General features: G+C 34.6%; 1 protein-coding gene across 1 annotated transcript in view; it reads left to right on the top strand.

Moving 5' to 3' along the window:
- Positions 1-11,124, top strand: part of LOC107618379 — a 17,903-nt gene extending 6,779 nt beyond the window's left edge. Inside the window, exons 3-13 of the mRNA XM_016320425.2 lie at positions 1-202; positions 785-874; positions 979-1,095; positions 1,549-1,818; positions 7,788-7,953; positions 8,524-8,601; positions 8,815-8,912; positions 8,997-9,167; positions 9,481-9,555; positions 10,063-10,170; positions 10,447-11,124. The exon at positions 1-202 is cut by the window's left edge and continues 6 nt beyond it. Of these exons, the coding sequence (XP_016175911.1) occupies positions 1-202; positions 785-874; positions 979-1,095; positions 1,549-1,818; positions 7,788-7,953; positions 8,524-8,601; positions 8,815-8,912; positions 8,997-9,167; positions 9,481-9,555; positions 10,063-10,170; positions 10,447-10,779 (1,708 nt within the window). The 3' untranslated portion in view covers positions 10,780-11,124. The remainder of the gene's footprint in view (positions 203-784; positions 875-978; positions 1,096-1,548; positions 1,819-7,787; positions 7,954-8,523; positions 8,602-8,814; positions 8,913-8,996; positions 9,168-9,480; positions 9,556-10,062; positions 10,171-10,446) is intronic.

The raw sequence follows: 11,806 nt of genomic DNA, 5'->3' as shown, positions 1-11,806 counted from the left end.
CTCGATCTTCTCAATTAAGATAAAATGGTCTCAGGAGATATTATTCAATGAAGGCCAGTTCTCTCTTAATATTCCTTTTAGCTTCCCTTCATACGTTAACCCTATTGGAATAAAATCTCCTAAGAAAGAGAGAATATTATTGAAAGTGAATTCTGGTGCTGCAAGAGAAGTGTCATGCAATACCTCCAGTCATCCTCTTAAGGTAAAACCTACTGATTATGAAGCATTCTTATTCCTAAATTGTTGCCACTGCTTCATACTTATAAAGGACACTTGTTGATCAAATATTATAATATAAAAATTACAAAATTAGACTTCATAAAACATTCCATCTTAAAGTTGAACTATTTCATTTTGTTTTAAATAAGACAAACTATTATAATGGTAACTCATTCAAGTCTTATGTCTTTAAATATTTTTAATCAAGCTAAGTATTACTTTTTCAATTCAATGACGTCAATAATATGTATAGTTGTATATAAAATATTCCTTTATGGTAGTTCAAACAAATATCATCCTTAAACCAACTTAATCAACTTGGGTTAGTCGAGTGGTTAGCTCACTTGTCTACTCAAGCAAGTGTAAGATATTTGAATCCATATTATGTATGCAGAAGTCCAATAACTAGCAGCAAACCCTTGAATATAACTCAAATCTGCGGTAGATTAGTCATTGACCTGTTAGGTTGGGGACACCGGCAAACATAGCCTACTGCAGTATAACAAAATTCTGTTAGGCCTCTCATTCATAGAAATGAACTAAATATGATCTTCATGGTTTCCAGGTACTAATGCGCCAAGCTGGCAAATTAAGTTTATCATATGAAGCAGAAGTGCAAGCTTGGTCAAGTATAGACTTTAGTCTTTCCTACATTGTAAGACCTGGAAGCATATAATTCTATCAAGTTCTTTCCAATGGCAATTTCAATATTCTGTAAAAATTCGTGGATCCTGAATAGCCGAATTGGTGTCTTCACAGGTTTCTTTAACGGATATAGTTGGTGGTGTTCTCTTGCAATCTCCTTTCTTGCGTGATTTCGACGAACGGGAGATATTTTGCTTGTATCTTTACCCAGGAAAAAGCCAGGATAGAAAGGTTTGTTTGCATTATTATAGGTTTAATTTTCTTTAAAGTTTTAAGTGTGTTTGGATATAACTTTTTAAAAAAGTATTGTTACCAAAGCAAACAAAATTTTAAGGTTTCAATTAATTGTCTATTGGAAGAGCTACTACTTATGTTTCCTATTCAAACATAAAATTATCTTTTCAGCATGTATTTAAACTGTCTTGTCATTCACATATATGAACAAATAAGATGGATCCTCTGTTGTTTTCTAGTCTCTGTTATGCAAAAAATGATTTCTCTCAGAAAAAATAATTATCTGTTAAGTTAACAATATATTTGTATTGGTAAAATATAATGTTATTCTTTGTGTAACAAAAATATGTAACTAGGAACAAGTTAGGATAAAGTAAGATTGAAATATATGGGGGTCGTGCAGAATCATTGTTTTTGTTTAATGGAAATTCTGCTTTAATGACTTGACAGGTTTTTAGAAAGAATGTGGTGTTTATAGTAGATATAAGTGGAAGCATGAAGGGAAGTCCTCTTGAAAGCACAAAGAATGCATTAATAGCATCCCTTTCCCATCTGAATGCACAAGATACATTTAACATAATAGCTTTCAATGGGGAGTTCTATTCATTTTCTGGATTGATGGAACCGGCTACGGTGGAAAAACTTTTGAGTGCTACCAAGTGGGTTGAAGCCACTTTTATTGCAAATGGTGGTACCAACATCTTGAATCCCTTAACTCAGGTAATTCTTTGACAATTTCAATATTATGTGCAAAACATTCTTCTCTTATTGCATGACTTGTTGATTAAAGTTTGTTTTGCTGCTAAAATCAACTGCAGTACTTACTTAATTACTTACTTAACAAAGCTTTTTCCCACTATGTTGAGTCTATAGCGGAATTTTGACTTCTAATAAATACAAAATAATATGAAATTGAACACTACTCACAATAATGCACTCGCTATATATTTTGTAAAGAGAAAAAACAATATGAAAGATTTTTTTTTAACTAACTCTATAAGATGATGTGAATAAGGATATTGTCATTGTTACTGGTATCAATTACAATTCTTGAGACGTATATATAGTATTTCTATGCTATAACTTCAACGAATAAGAATAAAATTCTCCGACAAAAACTCCTTACTAACATTTTGAGTTCTCTCCTATTAAAACTCATTTTTTTTTACTTCTTAAAATTACTCTTATCCTTCATTTATTCTCACAATTCTCCACCTCGGTCACAATTTGAAATCTACTCAAATTTTGGACGATCAAAGTGTGGTATTCATATCTGGTTGCATCATTTTTACAATGACTGCCTACGTACTCTTGTTCAGGATCAAACCAATCGTAGTTCCTCTATTTCTCCATGTATTGCCTAACATGAAGCAATATTGAGCAATTCCAAACAGTGTTGGAATTTGTTTTCTGACACTACTTTAGTCAACATATCAGCAGGATTTTCATCTGTGTCTACTTTTATAAGAGAAATGTTACCTTTTTCTATAACATCGCGCACGAAGTGATATCTTACATCAATATGCTTGGTACGAGCATGATGAACCTGATTTTTAGCCAAATGAATTGCACTTTGACTATCACAACTCAGATTCACGCAATCTTGCTTCAACCCCAAATCATCTAGAAGACCCCTTAGCCACAATGCTTTTTTCACCCCTTCTGCTACTGCCATGTACTCAGCCTCTGTAGTAGATAGTGCCACTGTAGCTTGTAACATTGATCGCCAACTAACTGGAGCACCTTGTATTTTATATACATAACCAGTCGTAGAACGTCTTCTATCTAGATTACCAGCATAATCAGAATCAACAAAGCCGCTGATTTGACATGATTTTCCACTAAAGCATAAACCTATGTCAATGGTACCCTTCAAGTATCTTAATATCCACTTGACTGCTTCCCAGTGTGCCTTAACCGGGTTTGCCATGAACCTGCTAACAACACTGACTGCCTGTGAAATATCTGGGCGTGTACACACCATAGCATACATTAGGCTACTGACTGCACTAGCATAAGGTACATTTTCCATGTAAGCCTTATCCTCTACTGTTGTGGGAGATTGTTTACTAGAGAGCCTAAAATGTGGAGTCAACGGCGTTACCACCGATTTAACATTTTTCATTTCAAACCTTTCAATGACGCGCTCAATGTATCCTCTTTGGCTCAAGAACAATTTTTAGCTTGATCTCTCTCTTTTAATTTCCATGCCTAATATTTTTCGTTCAGCACCCAAGTCTTTTGTTTCAAATTCTTTACCAAGTTGAACCTTTAACATATCTATCTCTACCTTGCTCTTAGAGGCAATAAGCATGTCATCCACATACAATAGAAGATAGATATAATCACCTCCAGGAAGCTTACGAATGTATACACAACAATCATAATTATTTCTGGAAAAACCTTGTTTTAAGATAAAGGAGTCAAATCGCTTATACCATTGCCGAGGAGATTGTTTCAATCCATATAGCGATTTCCTCAAGCGACATACCTGACTTTCTTTACCCTCAACCCTGAAATCCTCAGGTTGATACATGTAAATTTCTTCCTCTAAGTCACCATGCAAGAATGCAGTCTTCACGTCTAGTTGTTCCAACTCAAGATCACCATGAGCGACAAGACTTAAAAGCACTCGTATGGAAGTGTGTTTCACCACAAGAGAAAATATCTCATTGTAATCAACACCTTATTTCTGTGCAAAACCCTTTGCTACTAACCTAGCTTTGAATCTTGTACCATCTGACTTAGTAGGATCTTCTTTTCTTTTATACACCCACTTACAACCAATTGCAGTCTTTCCCACGGGCAATGGGACCACATCCCATGTCTTGTTCTTATGAAGAGATTGCGTCTCTTCCTCCATAGCGACCAACCAATTCTCTCTTTCTTTGTCTTTGATAGCATGTTTGACGGTGACCGACTCATCATTCTCCACTGAGAGTGCATAATCTACCAAGTTTAGCTGCCTATAATGTCTCAAAGGCTTGTCTGACCCGAACTTCTGAACAAATTTATAATTCCTCTTTGGCCTAGTAGATGCCAAAGAATCCTGCTGCTGCTGTTGTAATACATGTGCATTTTCTCGCTGAATTTCCTCATGATCAAGTTCATCCTCTGCGTCATCTCGAGTAGCATTAGGATGCTCCACCTGAACATTATTAGAGTCTATTTGTTGGTATTTAGACTCTATCTCCACCACTTGAGTATTTGAAGTTTTTCCAACATCACCATCATCTGGCACCACATCTTTAGACAAAGCTACCATAGATCGTTCATCAAAGGTAACATCCCTGCTAATTACAAACTTAGAATCATTTACACTCCAAAGGCGATAGCCTTGAACCCCTCTTGGATACCCCAAAAAGATTGCCTTCTTAGCTCTATCATCAAACTTATTATCTTTGACATGATAATAGACTGTGCATCCAAAGACTCTGAGTTTCTCGTAATCTGCATGTTCCCCTGACCATACCTTATAAGGTATGTCTCCATCTAGAGAAGAATGTGGGGATCGATTCACTATGTAGCAAGCTGTAGCAACCGATTCTGCTTACCATTCTCTGCCTAACCCGGAATTAGAGCGCATACACCTTGCCTTCTCAAGTAGCGTACGATTCATTCATTCGGCGACTCCATTCTGTTGTGGTTTTTTTCTAACTGTCCAGTGTCTTGCAATGCCTTCTCGGTCACAGAACTCCTTGAAAGTTCCATCCGTGTACTCTGTGCCATTATCAGATCGTAGAGTTTTCAGCTTCTTACCTGTCCGCTTTTCAACCATTGCTCTCCACCGCTTAAAAGTATCGAATACCTCATTCTTATATATGAGGAAGTAAATCCAAACATACCTGGAATAATCATCAACAAAAGTAACAAAATACCTGGAACCACCCTTGGAAGTAACTTTAGTCGGGCCCCAAACATCAGTATGCACGTAGTCTAACAACCCTCTGCTTTTATGCTTGCTTGTAGAAAACTTCACCCTATGTGCCTTTTCATACACACAATGCTCACAAAATTTTATTTGTGGTTTCTTCATATTCTTCAGCAAACCTTGTCCACAAAGCAATGATAGACCTTTTTCTGACATATGTCCAAGCCGCATGTGCCATATTCTTGTGCAATTTGTTTGATCTCTACTTCCACCGATTCCAACTGCTAACTCACATGTGACTGTTGTCCCCAAAAGAGAATAAAGATTACCGTGACGAATTTTCTTCATCACTACCAAAGAACCACGAACAACTTTTAGTACCCCATTTTTCGCAACTATTTTGCAGCCATTTTTTTTCCAACAAACCTATGGGGATAAGATTTTTCCGCAAGTCTGGAATATGCCTCACATCCTTTAAGGTTCTTACTCCTCCATCATGCATCTTGATTCTTATAGTACCCAACCCCACAGTTTTACAAGCATGATCATTGTCCATTAAAACTGTGCCACCATTTATGCTTTCATAGGTAGTAAACCACTTCCTATTTGAACACATATGGTGAGAGGCTCCTGAATCAAGAATCCACTTACCGGAGATTTCATAAGATTGTTCCGTTACAGAGTAACAATCCTCCTCATCATTTGAGACGTAGCTTGCTTCTTGCTTTTCTTTTGGGTTGTCGTTGTTCTGTTTCTTGAAAGTTATCTTCTTATTTTGACAATTTACTTTGAAATGTCTAGCCTCACCACATTTAAAGCATGTTCTCTCCGCGTGAGGTCTAGATTTTGGCCTAAACTTTTCACGCTTATTACCTTTTCCTCTTTCATTAGTCCTTCCTCTAGCCGCGAACAATCCTTGTGCTTGATCATTATACTCTCTTCCATTTGAAGATTACATTACACTTGTAGCAACCTTACGTAGATCATCTGCTAAAAGTGATGCCCTCGTCTCATCCATGGTCAGAGTGTCACCCACCAGCATCAATGTCTGCACCAGATTTTCATAGGACTTCGGTAATGAAAGTAACAATATGAGTGCTTGGTCTTCATCATCAACCTTCACATCTATATCCTTTAAGTTTGATATGATCCTGTCAAACTTATTAATATATTCTCGGATTGAGGTGCTTTCCTCCATTTTGCATGTATACAATTTGGATTTTAAGTAGATCCTGTTAGTTAGAGTCTTCGTCATGAAGTTACTCTCTAACTTTAACCAAACGCCTGCTGCAGTTGCTTCTTCATTTACCAAAAAAGCAACATTCCTCTCAAGGCATAAGATTATTGCAGCCCGCGCCTCAAGATCTAATTCTTCCCAATCCTCATCTTTCATTTCCTCCGGCTTTTTCTCTTTTCCTACCAGTGCCTTGTGTAATTTTTGTGATATAAGCAGATTTTTCATCTGCATCCTCCAATAGGAAAAATCATTTTTCCCATTGAACTTCTCGATTTCATATTTACCTACTTTGACATTACTACTAGTAGAAGCCATTATATTCAAAATTGAATTTTATCACTCAAATAATGAATAATATAACGTTGGCTCTTGATACAAATTGTTGAGTCTACAGCGGAATTTTGACTTCTAATAGATACAAAGTAATATGAAATTGAACACTACTCACAATAATGCACTCGCTATATATTTTGTAAAGAGGAAAAACAATATGAAAGATTTTTTTTAACTAACTTTATAAGATGATGTGAATAAGGATATTGTTATTGTTACTGATATCAATTACAATTCTTGAGACGTATATATAATATCTCTATGCTATAACTTCAACGAATAAGAATAAAATTCTCCGACAAAAACTCTTTACTAAACATTTTGAGTTCTCTCCTATTAAAACTCATTTTTTTTTACTTCCTAAAATTACTCTTATCCTTTCTTTATTCTCATACACTAAGTGGAGTCGGATAGATGAATCAAGACGTCATTACGTCGTGTCTAATTGTCTATGCTGTGAGATGCGACCTTGTTTTACATTGGCTGTCGCAAGCCTAACAAAACCCAACATGGATTCAAGGATGTCATTGCGTCATGGCCATGTATTGGGATGCGACATTGTTTTAAATTGGCAGTCGCACATCAAACAACTCTTTTCGTTTTTCCGAGCTTGAGACTCGCCTATGTAAACATAGGCCAAGTTAAAATCAACTGCAGTACTAATGAAAGTAATATACATCTGAAATGAGGAAATGAAAAAGGTTAGTTAGAAGGTGCCACCTTGTAACTTTTCTTTTTCAAACCAAACATGCCCTTGGTTAACCTTCCTTGTTCTCTCTCTATTCTATTCATTCATTGATCCTACAAAGCACATTTTATATGTAGTTGATATACTTCTTTTGCAGTCATCATCATAATAAAGAGAAAACAAAAGGCATGACAAAATTTGGTTCTTTCTTTTATTTTGCATTTTCCCATTCCTTTGGTAATTTGTATGCTTTCTTTTGGTGTTGCTGCTAGTCTACATCCACAGTACATAAAAAGCTTCGAGCCTTTACCATTTTTTCTCCCCATATTCACATCAATGTATCCCATATTTGACATTCAAATGAAGTTTCCATGTTTGATCTGCTTTGTATTGTTAACTACATTCATTGCAGTCTTTAGTGTTTTTTGAGGGTTTATGCATTGTTTAGTTACTTGTATGCCTTAAAGAACTTCACGGATGCTGAGACCTTTATATGTACCTTTTTGTTTATATAAGATGATGTTCATTTATTTTTATCTAATACTCTATTATATCTTTAGGCAATGAAGCTGTTTCAGAATTCAACTGCTTCAGATTCAATCCCTCTAATTTTTCTTGTTACTGATGGGACTGTTGAGAATGAGAGACAGATATGCAATTTTGTGAAAAGCTGCCCCACAAATGGGCAACCGGTTCGCACACCGCGCTTATGTACTCTTGGCATAGGCAAGGATACTTTACTGTTTTAAGAACTTCATTTCTATGACATGTTAATTTGGCAGAATTCATTTGACATTTCACCATTTTTATGAGTGTTGTTTCCACGTGAAGCTCTGACTTCTAAGAAACAGCAAACTTTGATACAAAATTCATGTTTTACATTCAACTCATTGTAAGAAGAAATGTAAGAAGATTGTTTGTATCAACATTTACTATAGCTTATGCTTTATTTTAGTACAAAGGCTTGTTTTGGTATTTAACTTTTGGGAAAGGAACTTCTGAAAGTAACTTGTGAAGTTCTTCTCTAGAGTGTCTTAACAAGTTCTTCTTAAGAACTTAAATTGTTAACTCTTTGCAAATCATTAAAAATGATTTGAGTTTTAATTTGTGTAGTAATTGGAAGAGAAGTGCAAAATGTGACTTTTGACTTTAGAAAAATTAGAAAAAGTCAGAAGATGAGTAATTGGAAAGAGCTTTGTCAATTTTGAACAAAGATTTATCATAATTTTCTCTTGCAACTTTTTTCATTCAACTGCTTTTTAGTAACCTTCTCTGTGTTCGTTTCAAAATTTTTAGGTTTATATTGTAATCACTACTTCCTGCAAATGCTAGCACAGCTTGGGAGGGGCCACTATGATGCTGCTTATGATTTAGGTCAATATCTTTCCCTCTCAGTTTAAATTGTGGTTTGAAGTTTATTCAGATTTGAGGCTTAAATATCTAAGAGTTATTATTAAGTTTGGTAACACTATTGAAGTCACTATGTATGTATCTTATATTTAAAAGGAAAACAGAAGTAATAAATTGGTAATTTTTTGATACTTGAACTGTTATTAATCTCTTTTTTTTCTTTCCTTCCGTGTCCAGATTCCATTTCCTTCAGAATGCAAAGGTTGTTTAGAACTGCTTCATCAGTCATTGTTTCAGATATAACCCTTGGAGGTCTAGGTCTTGATTCAGTAGAGGTACATGAAAGAGATATTTCATCCTTAATTATAACCAGAAACAAGTAAATCGTAGTTACATTTTACCTATTTTCATGGTTGCAGTTATTTCCACCTTATATTCCAGACCTATCATTAGAAAGTCCGTTAATGATATCAGGCAGATGCAATGGAACCTTTCCGGAATCAGTTAAAGTGACTGGTACTTTGGCAGATATGACTAAGTTCGAAGTGGATCTTGAAGTGCAAAGAGAAAAAGATATTCAACTCACGAATGTAATATTTCAATCTTGATTCCTATCATTTAACTACCGTTAATTCATCATATTTCTATGAGGTTCGCAAATTTATTCAATTATAGACATTGTGAACTGAATATTAACATGCAACAACTAACAAGCACTAGAGTGAAATTTGTAAATATGAAATGTTTATAGGGATGAAATTGTATTTTATGACATTCCAATCAAAATTTGCTTTACCTCCAAAGTAATTTGAAAAGTTGAAGCTTATGTTTTGTGATCGTTGAATGTATGCTCCGAAATGTGGCTCAATATGATGTATGTTCGTTATTTTCTTGTTTCTTCAGATCCTTGCAAAGAGACACATGGACCTTGTCACTTCTCAAGCATGGTTATTAGAAAGTGCAGAGTTGGTGGAAAAGGTTTGTATTTTATAGACCTATGCGTATCGGCTCTCTTTTTATAAGGGGAAAAAAAAAAGATGCTGCGCTAGTGAAATCGAAAATTTGAATGGATCTGCTTACAATCAAAGTTGCTTTTATAGTGAACAATTAAGCTTGCAATGAACAATATGTTGTGGAATTTGGGAAAAAGTATCTGCTCTTTGATGTGTAGAAGTATATAACAGTGTAGAAGTTTATTTAAGTTAATTTGGCTTTAAAAGTTTATTATTCTGTTACTGCATTAAACGACTATATAAAACATTTTACTAGTGCATCAAAATTAAACTCATCAAATATAACCTCTCTATGTTGTTAGATACTTGAATTTTGAAGTATTGCGATATTTGCTGTGTTCTTTCTCCTCTTGTTTTTAAGTTTGACAAATATGTATATAAAGTTTTCTTGAAGTATGTAAGTTGGTTGTAAGATATTTCCTGTGCTGCTTCTGTACTCTTGTAAGAAAACGCAAAATTGATCAAATGACAGGTCTCGAAAATGAGCATTCAACATAAACTCCCGTCAGAGTATACCTGCATGGTACTTGTGGAAAACAGTGATGGGAAGAAGGCACCTGAACCAATGCTAATTAAGAGGGTATAACTTTTCCTTCCAATATAGAAATATTAAATGCAAATTTTAGTTCTCTCTGCAATGTAAAATATAAGTAGGTGAAGATTCACATGCAATAATTTTCGTGTGAAGTTGATAGCTGAAAGCCATTAGATGATTTAACAGGTTGACTAAATTATCATTAACGATTCTCAACTTCACGTGAAGATAATTACATTCGAGTTCTCACTTCTCACCTCACCATATAAGTAATATTCAATTTTCTCTTTGCACAACCTATATATTATTGCTTTAAAACAGGCATACAGTAAACTTAGCAGACAGAGATTGGAACGCGACAGTCAGAAGTTATTCCTCGGAGGCATGAGTCTCGGGTTTGGTGACCTGAAAGCAACGGCAAATAACGTTTCGCCGGCAATCAAAGAAGCAAAACCTTCTGAAGGGCTTCTAGAGAAGGCGACCTCAACTTGCTGTGGCCGATTCGCTGACAACTGTTGTGGCATGTGTCTTCTCCAAACATGTCGCTTTGCGAACGACCAATGCACCATTGTCTGCACCCAGCTCTGTGCAGCCCTCGCTTGTTTCGAGTTAATCAATTGCTGTATTGAGCTTTGTGACTGTGACTGCCTCTAGTAAAATCACATGATATCTGTCAAGATATAAAAATCTGTTTAGTAGGACAAATTGTTAGCAATGTATATAAGCTTTGCTGAAAATCATATGCAGCTTATACGTCTATTACTTTAGTTGCTTGTTTATAGTGATAAAGACAAATGATATAGATAAAACTAGTTTATTATAATGTTGGAAAGTTTGGTCTCCTTGTTCAAGTTAATGTGGAGAGCAAAGAGTAAGGAGTTCGTTGAATACTGTGGTAATGTATGGATCTTCTGCATGTGAATGCATGGGGCCATAAGTGAAGGATAATAAATGAATTATCGTTTCATGATAAGGTTAAATGTAAATTGAGTTGATAAAGTAAGTATATGATATAGGAAAAGTATAGGGTACTAATAGTTATCTGTCAATATATTACTAACAATAATTAATTATTATATTTTAAATATATGTATAAAGAGATACATCTAAAAAATATATCTATAAAGACACTTCTATTAGACTCAGTCATAAAAAAGATATTTTTATTAGTCACAAAAACACTTTCATTAAACACAATTATAAATAAGAGTTGGCAGAAATTGACACAATTATATGATATAATGAGGATAATTGAGTGCTATTGTAAATTGCTTTTAATGCCTTCTAGTTATTAGCTTTCCCTTTATGTTCTTAGTGGTTGCATTACATACTCCTTAGGTATAAAATTCTGCAATTCTCCTTTGTTGCTCTTGTGAAAGAATGAAACACAGGATTTTTCTAAGAAATACAAAAATGCCTTTTTTTTACTGTTGCAGTTTTTTTTTCATGCTTTATCTTTCTTTTGTCTTTTTTTTTTGGTTGTTTTTGTTTTTTCTTCTCTGATTTGCATTTGTTTTTGTTCTTTTATGATAGAAAGAAACATAAAGATGATATAAAAATAAAAAAAAATACAGAAAAGGAGGAAGAAGAAAAGAAAATATAGAAGAAAAAAGAGAAGGAAGAAGAAAAAGTAGGGAAAATGATAATATTAGAAGAAAAGGATATTATTACAAAAATACTT

Source organism: Arachis ipaensis, chromosome B09, assembly GCF_000816755.2.
Source record: "Arachis ipaensis cultivar K30076 chromosome B09, Araip1.1, whole genome shotgun sequence".
NCBI classification, from domain to species: Eukaryota; Viridiplantae; Streptophyta; class Magnoliopsida; order Fabales; family Fabaceae; genus Arachis; species Arachis ipaensis.
This window is presented reverse-complemented; position numbering and strand designations above follow the sequence as displayed.